This window comes from Giraffa tippelskirchi, chromosome 4 (assembly GCF_054371585.1).
Source record: "Giraffa tippelskirchi isolate mGirTip1 chromosome 4, T2T-mGirTip1v1.2.pri, whole genome shotgun sequence".
Taxonomy (NCBI): domain Eukaryota; kingdom Metazoa; phylum Chordata; class Mammalia; order Artiodactyla; family Giraffidae; genus Giraffa; species Giraffa tippelskirchi.
In genome coordinates this window covers 112,409,183-112,436,321 of record NC_137278.1, presented here as the reverse complement: position 1 = coordinate 112,436,321, position 27,139 = coordinate 112,409,183, and the positions used below count along the sequence as shown (strand labels likewise).

The 27,139-nt window shown below is 38.3% G+C and overlaps 1 protein-coding gene across 1 annotated transcript in view; it reads right to left on the bottom strand.

The window, feature by feature from the left end:
• The window catches only part of OTOGL (otogelin like), a 431,190-nt gene that overhangs the window by 101,362 nt on the left and 302,689 nt on the right, over positions 1–27,139 (bottom strand). The window contains exons 21-26 of the mRNA XM_081593187.1: positions 25,195–25,319; positions 21,807–22,016; positions 18,519–18,684; positions 17,670–17,744; positions 15,114–15,166; positions 13,125–13,287 (exon numbers count right to left, since the gene is read on the bottom strand). Coding sequence (XP_081449313.1) covers positions 13,125–13,287; positions 15,114–15,166; positions 17,670–17,744; positions 18,519–18,684; positions 21,807–22,016; positions 25,195–25,319 — 792 coding nt within the window. The remainder of the gene's footprint in view (positions 1–13,124; positions 13,288–15,113; positions 15,167–17,669; positions 17,745–18,518; positions 18,685–21,806; positions 22,017–25,194; positions 25,320–27,139) is intronic.

Here is a 27,139-nt window from a genome sequence, read left to right as displayed (position 1 = left end):
TTTAAATGGTTATGCTGATGACTAATGAGTTTTTCATAACTAATCAAAACTGGAAGAAGGAAGAAGAGAGCTGTAAATCACTATGAATTGTCTGCTTTAATCAGGTTTGGGAAGTGGAGTTAGTAACAAAATAAACATTTGCTGAGCACCTACCATATGACTGGTGTGCTGCATATACTCAACCATCTGTGAAGTAGATAGTACATTTGTTTTAAAAAAACAAAGTTGAAACTCCACGTGGTTAAGATTTACCCTGAGGTACTTTAGCTAATAAGAAAGAGGGTCAGCATTTTAACCCAGTTCTGCATGTCTCTGTCTGCTATATTGCTTTACATTTATTTAATCCACAGTGATTTCTAAACTAAAGTATGATTTCTAAACTAAGGTTCATTTGTACTTGAAAAACTGCTGGGACTATAAGAAGCCCCACAAAAACAAGTGACACCAGGCTTATGGTCCTAAAATAAGCTCCCCAAGTCAATCTCAATCATAGTACCATAAGCAACATTATAATAGAAAGTTCTATGATAGAAAATTATTTCTAAACATTCAGAAGACTCTTAGTCAATTCAAATTTTATTTATTTCAATAAAACAAGAGAAGGTGGAAGAAAATTACTTTAAGTTTTTATAATAAAATTTTACCAGTAAATTAATTAATCATTCTTGAAATAAAAGTCAAAGAGGACAGCAAATAGATATTTTCTAAAATAATAGCATCAACCACAAGCATATGAAACAAAATTAGGATGTAGTTTTATCTAATCAGCCATGCATCCCTGAGTCATAATCAAGTCAAATAAATCAAGTAATGTTGTAGGGTTCAATTAGTTTACTATAACAAAGGTTTTATTTCCTTTGTCCTTTTTACTAAAATGCCTTCCTTGCTTGTTTGCTCTATGGTCTGATTTCTACCTGCGTTTATTTTCCCATGCAAGGCTTTGTTCTTTCACATTCCTTCTATGTCCTTTCTTTAATAAAGGGATTGACACAGTCCCAAGTTACTTGTCTCTTCAACCTATTTCAGATTGGGGCCATTTAGACAAATGTGACTCTCCTGGGAAACAGACCACAAAACCTCTCTCTTCTTGGCTCCTGGCTGATATGAACTGAGATCAGAAATCACTTTGTGTGAATATGTTCATTGAGAAAGAATGGGTGACCTGTTTGCCTTAGGTGGCTCTCCCTCTGTGCACTGCTTCTATTCATCATCAGAAGAGGGGAGGCCAGTGAGGCCAGATTCCACGTATGCCTGTGAGGAAGTGAACAGCCACCAGATTCTGTATTTACCTTCCATGAGTACTAGGGATTTCTGCTACTAAAGGAAATTTACAAAGGTAAGAGTACATTATGCTAGTATAAAAGAAAAGTGAAAGAAAGTGAAAGTCGCTCAGTCGTGTCCGGCTCTTTGCAACCCCGTGGACTATACATGGAATTCTCCATGGAATTCTCCAGGCCAGAATACTGGAGTGGGTATCCCTTCCCTTCTCCAGGGGATATTCCCAACCCAGGGATCAAACCCAGGTGTCCCGCATTGCAGGTGGATTCTTGACCAGCTGAGCCACAAGGGAAGCCCACCATAAAATAGTCACCCGTATTTACTGAGTATACACGCATGCACACACACACGCCACATTTCACAATGCTTAATTGGGTCTTTAAAGGAACTCACAGAAAAAGCATTCAGCTAATATTGACAGGAATGGGATCTGAAATATGTGTGTCTGAAGCCAGAGCTCCCACTGTTACCCACTGCCCTAAATAACCTCAACACACAACTTTATGTAACATCCATTAGGTAAGGAAACTGGTATTAATAATATAACTTAACATCAACAACAGTAATAGCCAACAGAGTATACAAAAGAGGGGCAGTCCCAAGATGGTGGAGGAATAGGATGGGGAGACCACTTTCTTCCACCACAAATTCATCAAAAGATCATTTGAACACTGAGCAACTTACACAGAACAACTTCTGAATGCTGGTGGAGGACACCAGGCACCCAGAAAGGCAGCCCATTCTCTTCAAAAGGAGGTAGGACAAAATATAAAAGACAAAAAGGAGACAAAAGAGTTAGGAACGGAGACCCCTCCTGGGAAGGGAGTAGTGAAGGAGGAGAAGTTTCCAAATAGCAGGAAACCCTTTCACCAGCGGGTCTGTGGGGAGTTTTGGAATCTCAGAGGGCAACATAAATGGAGGGGAAAAATAACCCACAAAACCCAGAGAATACGTGCTTAACCGCAACTCCCAGCAGAGAAGTAGCCCAGACACTCGCGTCCGCCACCCATGAGTGGGGGCTGGACAGGGAGGCGCGGGCTGCATGTTTGGGTAAGGACCCGGCCTGAATGCCCTAAGGACAATCTGAGGGAGCTAATGTGAGATAGCAACCCAAACTGTGGAATAGCCAGAGAGAGAGAGAAAAAAAAGACAGAGAGAACTTTCCCGCAAAAGGTTCTAAACTAACGCGCAGCCTGGCCGGCTCACAGAACAAAGGATTGAGTGAATACCAAAGGAGTGTTAGCCGGCTGCGTACAGGCCTCTCCCTCCACGCCCTCTGCTGGAGGCAGAGAGGCAGGCGGGCAGCAGCCAGAGCCAGAAGGCAAGGGGCAATCTCAGGCCCAGAGACCGGCATCCTCCACCAAACTGTGAGCGGGCTCCAAGTTCCTAACCAAGTCTTCCTGGGATCCCGGCAGATCTGCCAGGAGGGTTGCAGCCTGAGATCAGCTCCCCAGAGGAGACACTCAGCACACCTGAGACGGTGCTCTCACAGCGCACCTGGGAAACCGAGCAGCCAGGACGGGGGAGGTGATTAAGATGCATGGTCCTCCTGGGACTGTGCGCTCGCAAAGTACCTGGTTGCCTGAGCTGCTCAAACCTGGGAAAGGCTCAAAACACACACCCAACCAAGTCTGTGCCCTTGTGGAGTACCCAAGAACCTGAACCTGAGCAGCTTAGACATGAGAAGTGCATGAAACGCAGGGTCCGCATTGGACAGCACCCCTGCAGAGCAACCCAAAGCCTTAGCAGTGTAGACTGGGAAAGCACACATGCCGCCATGAGCTGGAGCAAACCCAGTGTGGTCCATAAACTGCGAGCACTCTTCACACACGCAAGTGATATTTGTTTGCAGTGTTCCTCCCTCCCCACAACACAACTGAACAAGTGAGCCTAAATAAGTGACCATCTTTGCCCCTTGAGTCAGGGTGGAAATCAGACACTGATGAGACTTGCAAAGAGAGGAAGCCAAAATAAACAAAGAAGAGGGAATAGCTCTGGAAGTGACAGGTGCAACAGATTAAAACCCTGTAGTTAATATTGACTAAACATTAGAAGGGGCTTATAGACCTTGAGACAATGGCAACCCACTCCAGTATTCTTGCCTGGAAAATCCCATGGACGGAGGAGCCTGGTAGGCTGCAGTCCATGGGGTCGCGAAGAGTCAGACACGACTGAGCGACTTCACTCTCAGTTTTCACTTTCATGCATTGGAGAAGGAAATGGCAACCCACTCCAGTGTTCTTGCCTGGAGAATCCCAGGGACGGGGGAGCCTGGTGGGCTGCCGTCTATGGGGCTGCAGAGTCGGACACGACTGAAGCGACTTAGCAGCAGCAGCAGCATAGACCTTGAGAAGAAGTACAAGCTAGAAAAAGGACCTATCTGAACTCTGAACTGACCCCACACTGTCCACAACAGCTCCAGAGAAATTCCTAGACATATTTTTACTATTATCATTTTTTAATTTTTTTTTTAATTTTTAAGTTCTTATTACTCATTTAATTTTCATTTTGATAACCTGTTATTACCTTGCAAAAAAGGCCCTATTTTTAAAGCAAATTTCCTATATATATATTTTATAATTTTTGTGATTGATTTTGTTTAGTATTTTTAATATTGTATTTTTGAGAGTCTAACCTCTAGATTTTTAATCTTTGCTTTTTGGTATTTGTTATCAATTTTGTACCTCTAAGAATCTAATCTTCAGTATCCATTTTCACTTAGGGGTGTGATTACTGGCTTGATTGCTCTCGCCCCTTTTGACTATCCCCCAGGTCACCTCTATTTCCTCCCTCCCCCTTCTCTTCTCTACTTAACTCTGTGAATCTTTCTGGGTGTTCTGGGCTGTGGCGAACACATAGCGAACTGATTGCTGGCTACATTGGTCTCTCCAATTTTGACCCCCCTCTTCTCCTCCTGGTCACTTCTATCTCCCTCCTCCCTCTTCTTTTCTCCATGTAACTCTGTGATGTGAACTTCTCTGGGTGTTCCTCACTGTGGAGAATCTTTTTACCATTAACCTAGATGTTTTATCATCTGTGCTGTAGGGATGGAGAAGTCTTGAGGCTACTGTAAGAATACTACTGAAAGCCAGAGGCAGGAGGCTTAAATCCAAAACTTGAGAACACCAGAAAAATCCTGATTCCAAGGAACATCAATCGACAAGAGCTCATCCAAAAGCCTTCATACCTATACTGAAACCAAGCTCCATCCAAGAGCCAACAAGTTCCAGAGCAAGACATACCATGCTAATTCTCCAGCAATGCAGCAACCCATCCCTGAGGATTAAAGTACAGGCTGCCCAAAGTCATGCCAAACCCACAGACACCCAAAAACTCACTACTGGACACTTCATTGCACTCCAGAGAGAGCAGATCCAGCTCCACCCACCAGAACACAGACGCAAGTGTCCCTAACCAGGAAACCTTGACAAGCCACTCATCCAACCCCACCCACAGGAGGAACCTCCACAATAAAGAGGACCCACAAACTGCCAGAATACAGAAAGGCCACCCAAAACACAGCAATCTAAACAAGATGAAAAGGCAGAGAAATATTCAGCAGGTAAAGGAACATGATAAGTGCCCACCCAAACCAAACAAAAGAGGAGGAGATAGGGAGTCTACCTGAAAAAGAATTCAGAGTAATGATAGTAAAAATGATCCAAAATCTTGAAAACAAAATGGAGTTACAGATAAATAGCCTGGAGACAAGGATTGAGAAGATGCAAGAAATGTTTAACAAGGACATAGAAGAAATAAAAAAGAGTCAATCAATAATGAATAATGCAATAACTGAGATCAAAAGCACTCTGGAGAGAACCAACAGTAGAATAACGAGGCAGAAAATAGGCTAAGTGAGGTGGAAGATAAAATGGTAGAAATAAATGAAGCAGAGAGGAAAAAGAATTAAAAGAAATGAGGACAACCTCAGAGGCCTCTGGGACAATGTTAAACGCCCCAACGTTCGAATCATAGGAGTCCCAGAAGAAGACAGAAAGGCCATGAGAAAATACTTGAGGACATGATATTTGAAAACTTCCCTAAAATGGGGAAGGAAATAGCCACACAAGTCCAAGAAACTCAGAGAGTCCCAAATAGGATAAACCCAAGGAGAAACATCCCAAGACACATACTAATCAAGTTAATGAAGAACATACACAAAGAGCAAATATTAAAAGCAGCAAGGGAAAAGCAACAAATAACACACAAGGGGATTCCCATAAGGATAACAGCTGATCTTTCAATAGAAACGCTTCAGGCCAGAAGGGATTGGCAGGACATACTTAAAGTGATGAAAGAGAATAACCTACAACCCAGATTACTGTACCCAGCAAGGATCTCATTCAGATATGAAGGAGAATTCAAAAGCTTTACAGACAAGCAAAAGCTGAGAGAATTCAGCAACACCAAACCAGCTCTTCAACAAATGCTAAAGGATCTTCTCTAGACAGAAAACACAGAAAGGGTGTATAAACTCGAACCCAAAACAAAAAAGTAAATGGCAACGGGACCATACTTATCAATAATTACCTTAAATGTACATGGGTTGAATGCTCCAACCAAAAGACAAAGACAGGCTGAATGGATACAAAAACAAGACTCCTATATATGCTGTCTATAAGAAACCCACCTCAAAACAAGGAACACATACAGACTAAAATGAAGGGCTGGGAAAAGATATTTCACGCAAACGGAGACCAGAAGAAAGCAGGAGTAGCAATACTATATCAGATAAAATGACTTTTAAATTATTTCAAAGTAAAGGCAGTAAAAAGAAATAAAGAAGGACACTACATAATGATCAAAGGATCAATCCAAGAAGATATAACAATTATGAATATATATGCATCCAACATAGGAGCACTGCAATATGTAAGGCAAATGCTAACAAGTATGAAAGTGGAAATTAACAGTAACACAATAATAGTGGGAGACTTTAATACCGCACTTACACCTATGGATAGATCATCCAAACAGAAAATTAGCAAAGAAACATATTTTAAATGATACAATTAAGTTAGACTTAATTGATGACTGTATGACATTTCATCCAAAAACAATGAATTACACCTTTTTCTCAAGTGCACACGAAGCATTCTCCAGGATAAACCACATCCTGGGCCATAAATCTAGCCTTGGTAAATTCAAAAAAATTGAAATCATTCTAAGCATCTTTTCTGATCACAATGCAGTAAGAATAGATGTCGACCCCAAGGAAAAGAAACACAAAAAGGCAAAATGTTTGCCTGAGGAGGCCTTACTGATAGCTGTGAATAGTGAAGTGAAAGGCAAAGAGGAAAGGGAAAGATATACCCATTTGAATGCAGAGTTCAAAACAATAGCAGGAGAGATAAGAAAGCCTTCCTCAGTGATCAATGCAAAGAAATAGAGGAAAACAATAGAATGGGAAAGACTAGAGATCTTTTCAAGAAAATTAGAGATACCAAGGGAACATTTCATGTAAAGATGGGATCAATAAAGGACAGAAATGGTATGCACCTAACAGAAGCAGAAGATATTAAGAAGAGGTGGCGAGAAGACCCCAAAGAACTATACAAAAAAGATCTTCACAACCCAGATAATCACGATGGTGTGATTACCAACCAAGAGCCAGACATCCTGTAATGCGAAGTCAAGTGAGCCTTAGGAAGCATCACTACGCGCAAAGCTAGTAGAGGTGATGGAATTCCAGTTGAGCTATTTCAAATCCTGAAAGATGATGCTGTGAAAGTGCTGCACTCAATACGCCAGCAAATTTGGACAACTCAGCAGTGGCCACAGGACTGGAAAAGGTCAGTTTTCATTCCAATCCCAAAGAAAGGCAATGCCAAAGAATGCTCAAACTGCCGCACAATTGCACTCATCTGACACGCTAGTAAAGTAATGCTCAAAATTCTCCAAGCCAGGCTTCAAAAGTACATGAACTGTGAACTTCCAGATGTTCGAGCAGGATATAGAAAAGGCACAGGAACCAGAGATCAAATTGCCAACATCTGCTGTATCATTGAAAAAGCAAGAGAGTTCCAGAAAAATATCTACTTCTGCTTTAATGACCATTCCAAAGCCTTTGACTCTGTGGACCACAACAAACTCTGGAAAATTCTGCAAGAGATAGGAATACCAGACTGCCTGACTTGCTTCTTGAGAAATCTGTATACAGGTCAGGAAGCAACAGTTAGAACTGGACATGGAACAACAGACTGGTTCCAAATTGGGAAAAAATTACATCAAGGCTGTATATTGTCACCCTGCTTATTTAACTTATATGTAGAGCACATCATGAGAATTGCTGGGCTGGATGAAGCACAAGCTGGAATCAAGATTGCTGGGAGAAATATCAATAATCTCAGAGATGCAAATGACACCACCCTTAGGGCATAAAGCGAAGAAGAATTAAAGAGCCTCTTGATAAAAGAGAAAGAGGAGAGTGAAAAAGTTGGCTTAAAGCTCAACATTCAGAAAACTAAGATCATGGCATCTGGTCCTATCACTTCATGGTAAATAGATGGGGAAACAATGGAAACAGTGAGACTTTTTTGGTGGGCGCTCCAAAATCACTGCAGATGGTGACTGCAGCCATGAAATTAAAAGATGCTTACTCCTTGGAAGAAAAGCTATGACAAACCTAGATGGCATATTAAAACCAGAGACATTACTTTGCCAACAAAGTTGGTCTAGTCAAGGCTATGGTTTTTCCAGTAGTCATGTATGGATGTGAGGGCTGGACTATAAAGGAAGCTGAGTGTTGAAGAATTGATGGTTTTGAACTGTAGTGTTGGAGAAGACTCTTAAGAGTCCCTTGGACTGCAAGGAGATCCAACCATTCCATCCTAAAGGAAATCAGTCCTGAATATTCATTGGAAGGACTGATTCTGAAGCTGCAACTCCAATACTTTGGCCACCTGATGCAAAGAACTGACTTTTTTGAAAAGACCCTGATGCTGGGAAAGACTGAAGGCAGGAGGAGAAGAGGACGACAGAGGATTAGATGCTCGGATGGCATCACTGACTCAATGGACATGAGTTTGAGTAAACTCAAGGAGTTGGCAATGGACAGTAGTCCTGGCATGCAGCAGTCCATGGGGTCTCAAAGAGTTGGACATGACTGAGCGACTAAACTGAACTTACAGGATAAAAACTATTAAAAATACAAACACATGGAGGCTAAACAACACACTTCTGAATAACCAACAAATCACAGAAGAAATGAAAAAAAAAATGAAAATATTCATGGAAACAAATGAAAAGGAAAACACAACAACCCAAAACCTGTGGGATTCAGTAAAAGCAGTGCTAAGTGGAAGGTTCAGAGCAATACAAGCTTACTGCAAGAAACAAGAGAAAAATCAAATAAATAACCTAACTTTACACCTAAAGCAACTAGAAAAAGAAGAAATGAAGAATCCCAGGGTTAGTAGAAGGAAAGAAATCATAAAAAGTTAGGACAAAAATGAATGAAAAAGAAACAATGGAGACTATAGCAAAAATCAACAAAACTAAAAGCTGGTTCTTTAAGAAGATAAATAAAATTGACAAACCATTAGCTAGACTCATCAAAAAAAAAAGGGAGGGGGAGAAGAATCAAATCAACAAAATTGGAAATAAAAATGTAGGAATCACAACAGACAACACAGAAATACAAAGGATCATAAGAGACTGCTATCAGCAACTATATGACAATAAAATGGACAACTTGGAAGAAATGGACAAATTCTTAGAAAAGTGTAACCTTCCAAAACTGAACCAAGAAGAAATAGAAAATCTTAACAGACCCATCCATAACCATGGAAATCGAAACTGTAATAAAAAATCTTCCAACAGACAAAAGCCCAGGACCAGATGGCTTCACCAGTGAATTCTACCAAAACTTTAGAGAAGAGCTAACACATATCCTACTCAAACCCTTCCAGAAAATTGCAGAGGAAGGTAAACTCCTAACTCATTCTATGAGGTCACCATCACCCTCATACCAAAACCAGCCAAAGATGCCACAAAAAAGAAAACTACAGGTCAATATCACTGATGATCATAGATGCAAAAATCCTCAACAAAATTCTAGCAAACAGAATCCAACAACATATTAAAAAGGTCATGCATCATGACCAAGTGGGCTTTATCCCAGGGATGCAAGGATTCTTCAATATTCACAAATCAATCAACATGATACACCACATTAACAAATTGAAAGATTAACAACAAGACGATTATCTCAATAGATGCAATGAAAGCCTTTTACAAAATTCAACATCCATTTGTGATTAAAAAAAAAACCCTCCAGAAAGATGGCATAGAAAGAACAGACCTTAACATCACAAAATATGATAAACATAATCAAAATATGATAAATCCACAGCAAACATTATCCTCAATGGTGAAAAGTTGAAAGCATTTCCCCTACAGTCAGGAAGAAGACAAGGGTGCCTTGTCTCTCACCACTACTAAAACATAGTTTTAGAAGTTTTAGCCACACAAATCAGAGAAGAAAAAGAAATAAAAGGAATCCAGATTGGAAAAGAAGAAGTAAAACTCTCACTGTTTGCAGATGACATTATCCTCTACATAGAAAACCATAAAGAAACCACCAGGAAATTACTAGAGCTAATCAGTGAATATAGTAAAGTTGCAGGATGTAAAATTAATACACTGAAATCCCTTGTATTCCCATATACTAACAATGAGAAAACAGAAAGAGAAATTAAGGAAACAACTCCATTCACCATTATGATGAAAATAATAAAATACTTAGGAATAAATGTACCTAAAGAAACAAAAGACCTATATATAGAAAACTATAAAATACTGAAGAAAGAAATCAAAGATGACACAAACAGATGGAGAAATATACCATGTTTACAGATCAGAAGAATCAATATAGTGAAAATGAGTATACTACCCAAAGCAATCTATATATTCAACGCAATCCCTATCAACCTACCAATGGTATTTTTCAGAGAACAATAACAAATAATTTCACAATTTGTATGGAAATACAAAAAACCTTGAATAGCCAAAGCAATCTTGAGAAAGAAGAATGGAACTGGAGGAATCAACCTGCCTAACTTCAGACTATACTATAAAGCTACAGTCAACAAGACAATATGGTACTGGCACAAAGACAGAAATATAGATCAATAGAACAAAACAGAAAGCCCAGAGATAAATCCACGCGCCTATGGACACCTCATCTTTGACAAAGGAGGCCAGAATATATAATGGAGAAAAGAAAATTACTTTAACAAGTGGTGCTGGGAAAACTGATCAACCACCTATAAAAGAATGAAACTAGAACACTTTCTAACACCATACACAAAAATAAACTAAAAATGGACTAAAGATCTAAATGTAAGACCAGAAACTATAAAACTCCTAGAGGAAAACATAGGCAAAACACCCTCGGACATAAATTACAGCAGGATCCTCTATGACCTACCTCCCAGAGTAATGTAAATAGAAGTAAAAATAAACAAATGGGACCTAATTAGACTTAAAAGCTTTTGCACAATGAAGGAAACTATAAGCAAGGTGAAAAGGACAGCTTTCAGAATGGGAGAAAATAATAGCAAATAAACCAACTGACATAGAATTAATCTCAAAAATATACAAGCAGCTCATGCAGCTCAATACCAGAAAAATAAATGACCCAATCAAAAAATGGGCCAAAGAACTAAACAGACATTTCTCCAAAGAAGACATACAGATGGCTAACAAACACATGAAAAGTTGCTCAACATCACTCATTATCAGAGAAATGCAAACCAAAATCACAATGAGGAAACATTTCACACCAGTCAGAATGGCTGCTATCCTAAAATCTACAAGCAATAAATGCTGGAGAGGGTGTGGAGAAAAGGGAACCCTCTTACACTGTTGGTGGGAATGCAAACTAGGACAGCCACTATGGAGAACAGTGTGGAGATTCCTTAAAAAACTGGGAATAGAACTGCCATATGACCCAGCAATCCTACTGCTGGGCATACACACCGAGGAAACCAGAATTGAAAGAGACGTGTGTACCCCAATGTTCATCGCAGCACTGTTTACAATAGCCAGGACATGGAAAAACCTAGATGTCCATCAGCAGACGAATGGATAAGGAAACTGTGGTACATATACACAATGGAATATTACTCAGCCATTGAAAAGAATACATTTGAATCAGTTCTATTGAGATGGATGAAATTGGAGCCCATTATACAGAGTGAAGTAAGCCAGAAAGAAAAACACCAATACAGTATACTAATGCATATATATGGAATTTGAAAGATGGTAACGATAACCCTATATGCAAGACAGAATAAGAGACACAGATGCATAGAACAGTCTTATGGACTCTGAGGGAGAAGGTGAGGGTGGGACGTTCTGAGAGAATAGCATTGAAACATGTATATTATCATGTGTGAAACAGAACACCATTCCATGTTCGATGCATGAGACAAATGCTGAGGGCTGGGGCAATGGGATGACCCAGAGGGATGGGATGGGGAGGGAGGTGGGAGGGGGGTTCCGGATGGGGAACACATGTAAATCCATGGCTGATTCATGTGAATGTATGGCAAAAACCACTACAATATTGTAAAGTAATTAGACCCCAACTAAAATAAATAAATTTATTAAAAAATAAATAAATAAAAAATAAAAGTCTACAAACAATAAATGCTGGAGAGGGTGTGGAGAAAAGGGAACCCTCTTACACTGTTAGTGGGAAGGCAAACTAGGACAGCCACTATGGAGAACAGTGTGGAGATTCCTTAAAAAACTGGAAATAGAACTGCCATATGACCCAGCAATCCCACTGCTGGGCAGACACACAGAGGAAACCAGAATTGAAAGAGACATGTGTACCTCAATGTTCATCACAGCACTGTTTACAATAGCTAGGACATGGAAGCAACGTAGTGTCCATTGGCAGATGAATGGATACGAAAGCTGTGGTACATATACACTATGGAATATTACTCAGCTATTAAAAAGAACACATTTGAATCAGTTCTAATGAGGTGGATGAAACTAGAGCCTATTATATAGAGTGAAGTAAGTCAGAAAGAAAAACACCCATACAGTATAGTAACACGTATATATAGAGTTTAGAAAGATGGTAATGATGACCCTATATGCAAGACAGCAAAAGAGACACAGATGTAAAGAACAGACTTTTCGACTCTGTGGGAAAAGGCAAGGATGGGATGATTTGAGAGAATAGCATTGAAACATGTATATTACCATATGTGAAATAGATGACCAGTCCAAGTTTGATGCATCAAACAGGACACCCAAAGCTGGTGCACTGGGACAACCCTGAGGGATGGGGTGGAGTGGGAGGTGGGAGGGGGGTTCAGGATGGGGGACACATGTACACCCAAGGCTGATTCATGTCAATGTGTGGCAAAAACCTACTACAATACTGTAAAGTAATTAGCTTCCAGTTAAAATAAATAAATAAATTAATTAAAAAAAAGAATATACAAAAGAAATGCACTTCAAGTATTTTGAATGCAAAGTGGCTCACTGTCATTTTCCCAAAATCACAGTTGGACTGGGGATAAATGCTAAGTCCATCCTGAAATGTGTTCTCCCCTCAATTTGCTGCACCACTTTAATTATATCATGTACACAACATATTGTGACATATTTAGTCATGTGTTCTATGTGGCTTGCATCTCACACATATGTGATATGTCCCATACGCACAGACAAATAACTACAGCAGTAATCTAGTTACCGGTTCAGAGCTAACCATCAATCAGAACACAATTTTAGCTATTTCTATAAATAATGTTTTTAAGTGCTCTTGTGTTTTCTATCAAATCCTAAATGTTCTGTATTATCAAGAAAAATAATGTGCTTACCCTGGAGCACAAACACAGCCACTTATGCAGGGTGACGATGGGGCGCAAGTGAAGTTCATAGCCAAATTTGCACATGTAGTTTCACAGTTTATACCACCAGCTGGTAATTCAGGGTCAGGAAACCTACAGTCGAAATACTGTTTTCCCTCAGGGCAGATGTGAACTTCAGGAACAAGGCACAGACAAAATACGTTTAACTTTGTATTTGTTCATATTTACATGCAATTGTCATCAAAACACAATTAACTATAGAACACTGTATATTTTACCAGTAATAATTGATTACCCCAGTAATAACTGATTTTACTCTGTGATGTTTATTTCATGAGCTTAAACCTTTCTCTAGCCAGATTTCCTTTAATTACCCAAATTTCCAAAATTTTGAGTTTGAAAACTTTGGCTGCCTTCCATAAGAAAACAACTAAACAACTAGTATATACCTTCCTGAGATCAAGAAACAGGTATTTTGATTAATCTAAACATATGTTATCATTTTTTGAGGATTGACAGTACCATATGTTTAAACTTTTACAAAGCTATGTGTTTACAACAAACACGTGATACTTTTAGATCTTGCTTCACCCCTGAGTCACTATTTATGTTACTCCTTCCTGGTGGCTCAGACAGTCAAGAATCTGCCTGCAATGCAGGAGACCCAGGGAGCCCAGAATCGAACCTGGGGCTCCTGGGTCTCAAGATCCCCTGCAGGGGGCATGGCTACACCTTGTATTATATCCAGTATTCTTGCCTGGAGAATTCCATGGACAGAGGAGCCTGGCAGGCTACAGTCCATGGGGCCACAAAGAGTCAGACATGACTGAGCGACTAACACCTTTCACTATAATGTGGAAGTACAGAAAATGTGCATAACTACAGGGGCTACATATTGCTCCAGAAAGCTTTTGAGTTCGGAGGGATTATCATCTCTTATGTGGGGCTAAAAGGAATTTTGGGGATTCCTCTGAGAGAAGCCTGGCCACCTGGGCTTCCTTTTGCTCAATACTGAGCCACCCGATGCAAATGAGTCAAGACAGGAAGGGCCCAGCAGCTACCAAATACGTGTGCAGTCCAAGAATATACCCTGTAAATAAGCCCTAGACAGCCTGAATCCTGATAAATTGAATCAAGGGCATATAATTAATTCAAAGCTAATTTAGATAATATATAACTGTGCAAATAAATAACAAAGCAATAGCTCACAATTGGTTTTATCAGCCTACACTCTTGCTATCCATTAAAATCAACAGAAGTTAGCTTTGTTTAGTGTTTGCCTAGAATTTCTCCACAGTGACCATAAATTTGAGGCTTTCTGTGTGGTGAAAAATAAGTAATATAAATGGTCTCCTAATATACATGATCTTAAGGAATGATATGCAATCATAATACGATATTTTCAAAAGAGATGGCAGTCAATGTCATTTTACATACTATTGTTAATTGATAGCTGCTAGTTCTAAAGCTTTGCTACTTAAAATGTATCTCTGAACCCAGTAGCATTACCATCACTTTGGCCATCAACAGAAATGTTGCAGGCATCACCCTGACCTACTGAATCAGAATCAATATTTTAACAAGATCCCTAGGAGTTTTGTGTGTATATTCAGAATCTAAGAATTGCTGGTCTGGAGTACGGTTTCCCAACTGTTGTTGCACAAGTGACTTCCAACAGGTGCCTGGATACATATCCCTAAAGCATTTGGCAGATCTGAGGTGGTTCTGGGATAGGGAGTATCAGGTAGCATCTCTGGGTTGATCAGCTCTGCCATAAGCAGCCTTACATGTTCACCCCACACTGTCCAACAAATATTATAATTCCAGAGGTGAAAAAGTTAGGAAGCACGAGAGCTCCATGTAGAAAAGCATTCCTAAGGCTATTCCTCCATGTTCATTGGCAAGGAGGGCTGTGATGAATTTGTCATTTCTGCTGTAAGAGTAGGGACAGTACTAGAGCCTCCTTCTCTCTAAGGAAAACATCTATCCAGATCTTACCAGTAGAGGGCGTTGCTAATTCATCACATTTCACAGTCCCATTTGAACACTGGCTAGTAGAAGTAAACAGATAGTTAATTCATGAAACGAACCTCAAGATTTTTCTGTTTAAAAAACAATATAACATGCAAGAATTGACAAATAATATTTTTTCCCAGAAGTTTTTGTAAATAAGTTATTGGTTTAGGACTGATTTGAAGAGAGCTATTTCAGTTCAACACATTTTTATGTGTGAGGCACTGTGATTAGCATGGAGAATTCAAAGACCAAAATTCTTAGTCTTTACCCAAGTGCCTACTATGTTCCAGCAGGAGAGAAAGACATACAAATAAATAATTGAGCCAGTGTGACATGAAACATACAAATGTTTAAGATATATTAACACAAGTAAAGCACGTAACCATCTTTCAAAATCTGTTAGCAAGTGACATTAGGGCAGTCAAAGAAGATAAAGTCTGCAAAATTTTGAAGACAGGATGGAGGATACAATACAGATAAAGTAGGAATGTTGTCACGCTGAGTGAAGATGTAGTAAAAAGTCACGCAGGGGTGGAACAGCTTTCTATTCAACAGAGTGCCATGTGGGACGTAACCGGAGAGGCAGACAGCAAAGCGTTAAAGGCCAGCTTCTATCAGGACACTAAGACCTTATCCCTGAAGTGAGTCACTAAAGACCTTAAACAGAGATGTGATATCGCTGGTTTGAATTCTAGAAGTCATTCTGGCAGCAGCGTGGAAGAGACAGTGGAGTCGCATCTTACAGCCTGAGGTCCAAAGTCAGGGCATAAGGCAAAAATCAAATTCAGGCAATATGAATCGTGAAAATCCCTTAAGGAGTTATCATGATAAGGAAAGATTTTTACATCAATTCTCAATAAGCCCAATATAAATAGTTTTGCCTCCAGCTCTGGACTAGATCATGTTTTCTACATTTGAGCCCAGATGAAGAAGCTGACTAACAGAAGGGCCATGTCGTACAAAAAATATGCTTGTTCCTTGTATAACACTAGGATGACCCTCAGAAATATGACTCACACTGTGAATGGCAGAGAGGAACTGAGACACAGGGATCTCAGGTCACAGAAGCAGGCCTTTCATATCATACTGACTCTTGGACATGGGCTTTTTAAGAGGAATGGCAAATGAGACCATGAGACAAATGGAATTTTTTTCTCACTGAGGTGGGAAGGTTCCTTTGTTTTTGCCAGGTTTACTTAAATTTAATTATGTTAAATTTAAGAGCAATATTACATCTTGGTAGAATGGAAGGAGACAAAAATAAAGACAAGAAGATCAAGTAGAAACGTCCAGGGAGGAGATGCTGAGAGACATTGCTAAGACAGTGGTGACAGAAAGGAGGAAATGGATTTCAACTGTATGGAGAAAATAAAATCCAAAGTCATTGGGAGTATATTGGGTAGGGGTGTTGAAGAGGAGGAAAGAGTCAAAGACGGCTCCCAGATTTATGGCTTGGGAAACTATGGCTAACAGTACAACCTACTGTAGGTAGAGCCAAGAGCTTGTTGCCTTTGCATCTCAACTGAGGGAAAGGAAGGGAGATGCACATAACAGTAAATACAAACTGTGCATAAACAATATTCTGCCACGGATACAAAATAAGCTGCAAAGCAAAACAGACAACAGAGCAAGCACTGCAGAGCCAGGCTGTCCAGGAATGAATCCTAGCTTTATTACCAAGGTGCTTAACTGTCTGTGCTTCATTTCCTCACCTGTACACGGGGCTGTAGCAACAGTACCTGTCTCTTAGGGTTATAGTGATGGGTGTTTTAATAGATGTTAAACTCTTAGAATGATACCAGGACCATAGAAAGTGCACAGTAAAGGATAGATATGATTATTGCTATGGTTCTTACTACTATCATCTTATGTCTGTGATTATCTGTGGGATCCTATGGTGCAACTAAAAGGAGGTTAGGAGTTGGATATAGATCTATGAGGACTGCTGCATGGACACGTCTGCATTTTTAACAGGTTACACCTCGAATGAGTGTTTTCTTACGAATAAGCATTTTCTCACTAGAATGGCTGCCCTCTGGGAGGCAGCACTCTGACTCCAAAGGGTGACATAGTGAATTCCAATTTCAAATTGCATTATCTGAGCCAATGGATAAGCCACAAAACTAAAACGCATCAGTAACTTACAGCATTTGACCATTCATCTCACCCTTAACTATTACCTGAGAACTAAGGGTGAGAGCTACCTCACCCTTAACTGTTGAGAACTGATCAAAGGCATTCCATTTCCCTGTTTGACACTTTAACTCATAGCTCTTTTCTGCAGGTATGAGCACAAGACTTAGGCATTCCATGTTGAAATGAAATATATATATATGTGTGTGTGTGTGGTTTAATGTATATATGTATATATTTGGGTTAAATATATATAAATGCAATACATATGATTTAAAAGTTTATATATTAAGGTTATCTGTATTTTTCAAATTACGGATGTCATATTTCAATTTATGGATTTGGTTAAGAAGTTATATCACTCCATGTTTTTTGTCAAGAACAATCACCATTACTGAAATCTACCATAAGCCTGAGGGTGTTGGGATGAGCTCTCCGGGTTGGTAAACACTGCCTCTGTAATGACACCGGCAGTGAAATCTGTAAAGGGAAAAAAAAGGTTAAATTAACAAAATAGGATATATTTAAGAAAAAAACAACACTGAAATTCAGGCAGACCACATGCTGTATTGGTACTTTTAAGGCACAGTCTAGCAATGACATTACTGTACAAAATTCTATGCAATTCTGTTAAACAAATGTGAAATCTTGAGCAGCTTTAGATTTTGTTTCCCAAAACTCATACTCTGTATTGTTTTAGTCACAGTACAGACTATGTTGTCTTTGTCACAAAAATGTCCCTAGAGGCACTTCAGAGAAACACAACCAATATATCATGTAACCCTATGTAGATGACAAAGTCTTTATGTCATGTGAGATTTGAGAAATTTCTGAATGCTGAGAGACATTACAATCCTGCTACTACAATTTACCACACGACAGCGAAACATAAACCTTGCTGTTATTATTATTGATACAGCAAAAGCACATAGGAATAAACTTTGGGATTACTTGTCAGATTCCTTAGCTCTTTCTGTAGTGATTTGTGAGCACATACAGGGTTAACAAATAAATAAATAAGAGTGAGGATATTAAGAAATATTAAAGAAACAACTCACAAGCAGATCCTTGCATATATGCATACTTCTTTTACGGAAAAAGTGACATTTAATAGTGGAAAAAAATTTATGGTTCTGAGTCGATTAGAATAAAAAAAAGGGGGGGTGTCAAAAAACAGGCGTGACAGCCCATTTATCCTGTAAGGGAGAAAAGAGATTAAAAACTGGATGCTGTCAACCCATTTCTGGGACGTACATGGGCACACAAAAGCTAAGTGTGTCTTCATAGTATTTGCCTTCAGGACAATTGCAGCCTTCAGCACAGTCATCGTGACACTGCTCTGGGGAAGAGAGGGAGATGCAGGAGCGGCGACAGAAGGAGGAGCAGTGATGGTACATCATGCCTTTCTGACACACCACCCCTGAGGACGAAGAAGCATCAATTGAGAAAGATCTCCACAGGGCCCAGAAGCATTGTATGCTGGGTTATAAGTCTATGACAGACACAAATCATGAAAAAAGATCTTCCACATCAATAAACCAAGAACATTACTGAATGCTATAACATAAATAAATAAACAATTCTTTGTCTCAATAGAAGTATAACCAAAGAAGAATAAAATTTCTATGTGAACTATATTTAACTGTGATATTTCATAACATTCTTTAACAGCCTGTGCTGTAATTTTCTTAATATATTTAAGGTATTTTATCTGTCTAAATAAACCTACTGTCTTCACATTTTAAACTTTTTTACTGCTATGTTGACACCATCTTCTTTATGACATTATTTAATCCTAGGTAAATAGTGTCATCTACAAGTAGCACAAAACTTGATTTTATTGATCTATACTCACAGATCCTGTTTTTTGCCTTTTAAATCATGTTTATACCTTTTGCTAAATCCTTTCAATTTCTTTTTAGAAAGAAACTGAATTGATTACAGTAGGCAAACTAAAATATTCTAAAAACACACTTGCACAGACACCTCAGAAATGCTGGGTAAAACAACTGAAATAATGTTAATCGTATAACTGATCTTGTGAGAAAAAAAAGGTGGGGGGTGGGAGGTAACTTCTTTGGATGCCAGAGGTAAAGAGAGAAAAAATATCTAGAACTTTAAGTAGAGAAAGCGAGGGTGGGTCGCAGTGATTTACGACCCTATATAAACTCTTAAGGAAGTGGAAAATTAAAGTTGGTCATTTTCAAGGCAAGTAACTTGTAGGCTCTTAACTGATACCTCCAAAAAAATCACCTAACTCAGCTGAAAATATGGATTACAGCAGAGGTCAGAAAACTTTTTTGGAATGAGCTAAATGGTTCCAAAGAATGGCAAGGAGAGATAAGAAAGCCTTCCTCAGGGATCAATGCAAAGAAATAGAGGAACAATAGAATGGGAAAGATTAGAGAACTCTTCAAGAAAATTAGAGATACCAAGGGAACATTTCATGCAAAGATGGGCTCAATAAAGGACAGAAATGGTATGGACCTAACAGAAGCAGAAGATATTAAGAAGAGGTGGCAAGAATACACAGAAGAACTATACAAAAAAGATCTTCATGACCCAGATAACCATGATGGTGTGATCACTCACTTAGAGCCAGACATCCTAGAGTGCAAAGTCAAGTGGGCCTTAGGAAACATCACTACGAACAAAGCTAGTGGAGGTGATGGAATTCTAGTTGAGCTACTTCAAATCCTAAAAGGTGATGCTGTGAAAGTGCTGCACTCAATATGCCAGCAAATCTGGAAAACTCAGCAGTGGCCACAGGACTGGAAAAGTCAGTTTTCATTCCAATCCCAAAGAAAGGCAATGCCAAAGAATGTTCAAACTACCACACAATTGCACTCATCTCGCATGCTAGCAAAATAATGCTCAAAATCCTCCAAGCCAGGCTTCAACATATGTGAATCATGAACTTCCAGATGTTCAAGTTGGATTTAGAAAAGGCATAGGAACCAGAGATCAAATTGCCAACATCTGCTGGATCATCGAAAAGGCAAGAGAGTTCCAGAAAAGCATCTACTTCTGCTTTATTGACTACATCAAAGCCCTTGACTGTGTGGATCAAAGTAAACTGTGGAAAATTCTTCAAGAGACGGAAATACCAGACCACCTTACCTGTCTCCTGAGAAACCTGTATGCAGGTCAAGAAGCAACAGTTAGAACCGAACGTGGAACAACAGACTGGTTCCAAACAGGGAAAGAGTACGTCAAGGCTGTATATTGTCACCCTGCTTATTTAACTTATTATATGCAGAGTACATCATGAGAAATGCTGGGCTGGAAGAAGCACAAGCTGGAATCAAGACTGCTGGGAGAAATATCAATAACCTCAGATACGCAGATGACACCACCCTTATGGCAGAAAGTGAAGAAGAACTAAAGAGCCTCTTAATGAAGATGAAAGAGGAGATGAAAAAGTTGGCTTAAAACTCAGCATTTAAAAAATGAAGATAATGGCATCAGGTCCCATCACTTCATGGCATATAGATGGGGAAACAATGGAAACAGTGACAGACTTTATTTTCTTGGGATCCAAAATCACTGCAGATGGTGACTGAAGCTATGAACTTAAAAGACACTGGCTCCTTGGAAGAAAAGCTATGACAAACCTAGATAGCATATTAAAAAGCAGAGACATTACTTTGCCAACAAAGGTTCATCTAGTCAAAGTCTTCGTTTTTCCAGTAGTCATGTGAGGATGTGAGAGTTGGACTATAAAGAAAGCTGAGCACCGAAGAATTGATGCTTTTGAACTGTGGTGTTGGAGAAGACTCTTGAGAGTCCCTTGGACTGCAAAATCAGTCAATCTGAAAGGAGATCAGTCCTGAATATTCATTGGAAGGACTGAGGATAAGCTGAAACTCCAATACTTTGGCCACCTGATGCAAAGAGCTGACTCATTGGAAAAGACCCTGATACTGGGAAAGATTGAAGATGGGAGGAGAAGGGGATGACAGAGGATGAGATGGTTGGATGGCCATCACCGACTCGATGGACATGAGTTTGAGCAAGCTCTGGGAGTTGGTGATGGACAGGGAAGCCTGGCGTGCTACATTTCATGGGGTCACAAAGAGTCAGACACAACTGAGCAACTGAACTGAACTAAAATGGTGAATAGTTTCAACTTCTCAGGCCATACAGACAGTCTCTGTTACAACTACCAGCTCTGCCCTTGTAGCTAAATATGCAAACATATGGGCAGTAAAATTTATTTACAAAATACAGGAAGCCCAAGGGTTTAATTTGCCAACTTCTAGATGAGAAGAAATCTGCTCATAATACAGGAGATGCCAGGATAGCTACACTCTAATTTTGCTCCTGGTAAAAATAGTCAAAGGTATTGTCTTATGTAACAGAGCTCCAATTTTAAGAAATAAAGTAATCCCCCATTTTTTTCATGTTGACACTTTATATTAGTATTTCAAGTAACTTAAGCAAATGTTGACTTTTTATTAAAAAATAGTAGTAGTTACAAATGCAAAAATCTCTGAAGTGCTATTTGATCATCTTCATCAGTGCCACTGCCATCATACTCACCACAGAATGAAATCTGAGCTCTGAAATTGATGGGAATGCCACGCTGGCCACAGAGGTAGGCATAGTGGGCAAGAGCATTGCACAGGCAGGCGCTTCCACACTTGCATGCATCATGGCGGCACAGCTGATAGTATAGCCCAGGGCTAATGTAGATGTGGCAAGGAGCAAAGAGCCCCTGGTGGATAACATCACAGTGTGCTGCATATCCAACTACAGACAAAGAACTCCATTAACACTTCATTTACTAGTCTAGCTAGTATCAAATACCCCTATCAAATTCCAGCACTAGCTAAGGCATCTTGCTTTCCTAGAAATACACTGTACTGCACATTCAATAAGAGTCAGTATCTTCAGCTTATACTTTTTTGGGGGGGAGGGTTACTTTCAGTAATATTGGTAACAGCACTTACTCCATATTTAATATTCTTTTAGCAAAAAAAGGTATTGTGTCATACCTGAATAACTTGAGTAACAGAAGAGTTAACTGATAGAAGTGGCCTCAATTACCCCATTGCCTGCAGATCATCTTGGGAAATCACCTCAATTTTGCTATAAATAATTGACGAGTATTAGAAGGTTTATCTCCAGACAACCATACACAATAAAAGTAGTGCCAAGTTATGGATGTTACAGCAACTCCCAAGGATACATTATCCAGGAAGGACTGGGAATCAGCTCACCCCAATGGAGTCTCTGAGTTAAATGGTAATGAGGTAGATGCCACATAATCATTGAATGCAATATTCACACAAGGCACAGTGCACAATGTCTGGTAAATATTAGGAGCTCAATACTATTTGATAAATGAATCTGTGAATAAATGAATAATTAATAGAAATTGATAATGGAGCATATGCTAAAAGCTCTGAGGTATCACTACCAAGTCATTTGAGGGGATCTGTATAATCAGATCTTGAATTTGTTGACTTTTTCCCTTGAGAAAGACTGATCAGGTATAATTCTCAGTGGGAGCAACCAAGTTTGACAAAACAATCTAGATTTCATCTTTCTGAAAAAAGCTTAGTGTGATTTCTTGCTGTAATGGACCTCGATTGCATTGATTTCCTCACGGAAGAAAAATTAATCAGTCTTGGAGTTGTCATTGTCTTTGGGAGACAAGATGAGCTGCTAGAGTTTTAGAATTTTTTCACTATTAAGGAATTATGCTGAACTTATTTTGTGAAGTATTTTAAATATATTATTGGAAACACATGCTAATTATGAGTAATTACCTGAGTATTATATTTTTGTATTGTTAAGCACATAATATGTGAAAACAAATGATTTAGACTATATAACAGTGTACTATTGGCATGCACACTTCCAATTACCAGGATCTCCAAGCAAAGACTTGTATCATATGCTCTAAGGATTTGTAGATCAAAAAATATTCTTACTGACATTAAGTGAAAGGGTGACTCAGAAAATCCTTGCTTAAAAATATCCTTCAGAATCTACATTAGAATTGACTTTTGTCTATTTACTTTACTTTCTTTGGGGATGTTTTTGAATTTACCTATTTGAAATTTAAAAAAACAGTTCAAGGCAAACATGAAGAAAAAGAATATTTAAAATATATAAGTCATAGAAGACATATGATATGGGGACAAAAGTGATAAATATATATATGTAACAAAATAGCAGGTAATAAAGGAAGTCATTAAAGAAACAACCAGAGAAAAACTGAATTTATCAACTGGACTCTACTCCATATTTTACATGCTGTTTTTTTTTTCAAGAGATCAAAAATAATTTAGTGAAGAAAACCTGAAGTCTAGATAGCTTCATTGGTAAATTCACTAAAAATTTCAATCAAACATGCTAGCCACTTAATTTTAGACTAGCATAACCCTAATACCACAAATCTCACAGACACTGAAAGAAAAAGATAAACAAATATGCTTCATAATAGAAGTAAAATATCTTCAACAAAATAACAGCAATCTAGTAATACATAAAAATGCTAATGACGATGCTAATCCATCATCACCAAATAAGGTTTATCTTATGAATGAAAGTTTAATTTAGTATTTGAAAATAGTCAATGCAATGCAACATAATAATGGAATAAAAGATAAGCTTAATAAATAAATAAATAAAAGATACATACTAATAAGAACATTAAAAATAAATTTATCGAAATATCAAGGAAGGAACTGAAAAATTTAGAAACAAACTGAGCAAGAAAAATGAAATGAGAAGGATTAGATCTATTAGTAAAAAGTTGAGGAGAGAATGGGAAGGAAAGTGTTGTTAAATGGAAATGAGGTTAAAGGCATTAAATCATAGAAAACAAAAGACTCTAGTCTATTCCTCTTCCTATAGATAGGAAAAATGACCCAGGATATAAATAACTTTCTTTAAGTTTAGAAGTTGACCTAGATAAAAAGACAGTACTAAAAGAAGATTCCTGGAGTAGGAAATGGCACACCACTCCAGTATTCTTGCCTGGAAAAATTCCATAGACTAAGGAGCTTTGCAGGTACATGGGATCGTCAAGAGTCAGACATGACTGAGCACCCACACACACACACACAAAATCAAGATTATCTTGTGTTCTTTCCAGGACACTAAAACCACAAATTAATAATAAGGACCACAGAACAATAAACAGAATCCCTGTAAACAACCACCACAAAATAACAGTAAACTAGCCAAAATAATTAAAGGAACAATATTAAAATATAAAAGTGTTTATTTAAGCATGCACATCAACTTTTTTCACAAAGTGATTTTACAAAAAAAAAGTGCCTTATTTTATTGAATAGTAAACTAGCCTTTCCCATGATCTGCTGTGGCTTTAGTAAAAAAAAGTATAGCCCCAAATTATTGGTATGTGAGTTGCACTATCACTGTAAACTGAAACTCTGAAGTGTGAGCATCTAAAATTATTGCACACCTGATGGCACAAAGCTTTTTTGGATCACTAGCTTCCTGCTTATGAAGCAATAATATGTTCTGTAAGTAGGAACTCATCATGTGACAGTAATAAACAGAAGAATTCACATGCACTGTCATGCTATGAAACCAAAACTGAACATTCCAAGATTATACAAGCATTATAATACTCCAGAGATTTTTCTTTAGCATTTAAAGACTCTGAAATATACAAAATGCTAGCTCCATTTGAGAACAACTGAGGGATTTCTGAGCACCTAAAACAAGGAAATTTATGAATGCAGAATAGTAAATAAAATAGTCATTTTCTGGAGTTCTGTTTTAAAGTAACCTAGATTACATAAAGAGGCAAATGTATTAAACAAAAATAAATAAGGAATGGCATTGACTTATCATAATGAAGAAAATGAGAATTTAAAATCACTAATTTTACAAAATTACAGTAATAAAGAGAACTTTTTCCTAGGTTTACATGCAGAAAAAGACTTACTGTTTTGTTGATTAATGTTGCAGGGGTCCACCATAGGAACATGAACAGGTGCAAAACAAGTAGAAGAAACTCTCCATGCATTTGCATGAAGTTGTGGGGTACCTTCTATCATGCCTGATGGAGAACTAGAAAGCAAATATTCTCTTAGTCTCTCCCATTTTTTTCCTTCCTTCAGAGTCTTCAAATATTGAAAAAAGAATACTACTTTTGTAATCTACAAGAATATCTTAGAGTTTGAAATGTTTTATTACATTTTTAAATATACATGGTTTTAGCTTCCTGTTATTAAGACTTTACACCATGTCAAATCTTGGATATATATGATTTTATTTAATAATCACTTCAATAAGCCTTGTGAAGAAAATACCTTTATCCCCATTTTAGAGAGAAGGAAAAGCAGAAGCTTAGAGAAATATTAACGTTCACTCTGCTGGTGACACTCAGTGTCGAAGAGTGGAGATTCAAATGTAATTCACACCAATTTAATGAAAATGCAAACAACCAAAACATCAACGTGTTTAGGGAGGTAGAGGTAGGGAGCTCACATGATTCTTTTCAAGGTAAAGACAAATGTCCTAAACAATACATAGTCTATACTTCTGGGATACTTCAATTTTCATTATGAGGCCTGAAATACTGAGGTTCCATTGTGAAGCTGGGAAAACAAACCAAATGAAAATTGAGGAGAAATGGTGTAAGAGGCACTCTTCATCCAAGTTTCCTCAACAAACCAAAATGGAATAGAAATATCTACCCTTCAGGCTTATAAACCACAACAATGTTTAAGAGTCTGACACTAAAACGCTCCCTCCAGCGGTCATCAAGATTTATTAACTCTTCAGACGATAAATACTGAGGGACAATCCTTACTGGAACTGTGTCAGATACTGTCAGAACCACTTAGAGAATCAGGCTGGACTAGGTTTCCTATAGAAAGATCTGACCAAGCAAAACTTTAGTAATGCAAGCCGTGACTGCATTAATTGCTACAGCATGGCCAAATAGTAGACCAGCATTTATCTTGGCCCTTTTAGTGTCTTAATAAACATAACTACTTTGCTTACCATTTATTTCAATCACCATTATGAAGCTATACGGAGCTTCTCTCTACAATGACTGAGACAGGAGAAGAAAAGGGAGCCACACAAGCCACTCCACTATCCTCATTCCTTATATCCATCCTTTCCTTCTTTTTGCTATCCCTCAAAATGAAACTATTCTAAACTATATAGAATTATAACAAACACCCAACCCAAAATCTCATTTTGCTCCAAAGAGAACACAAAGACTCACAGAAATTGCATAACCTGAACTAGGTCTTCTCCTTTGCCTCTCCACCCTTCTCCACCTTACAAAGCACAATAAAATAACTGGTCAAGGTGATGGGTGTACTCAGGGTTCCTAGGAGGAACTGACTCAGAACTTGGCTCTCTTATTTCACTTAATTCACTTAAAATAATAAATACCAAAAAATAGGAGCTAAAATGTAGACCCATTTATTTATGGCATTTCATTTCACAAAATAGCCTCTCAGTTCACCATGGTTAACTTACTGAAACAAGGCATACAAAATAAACTTTCAAGCAATTAATATTTTACATTCCATTATGTTTGCAGATTCTCATTAAGTTTTGTGATGCAAGGAATTTTAACTGTGTATGCTGGAAAGCTAAACAATGTTTGAAAATTATCTCTGAAATATTACCCATCACTGTTATCAGGCCTGAATGTTTATACATGGTGCCTTAGAAAGAGGTAGACAGATCTACCATCTGTTAAACATTGACTACTAACCCATCCTGACAAACAGTGAGAGAAAGAAAGCTTAATGCCGCCTCTGCATATCTTAACCAGTCACTTAATATATTTCTGTTTCACAAATGTGATAAAGATATCAATATTCTGACCTACCTATAAATGAAACAAAAACCTAAATGACCTAAAA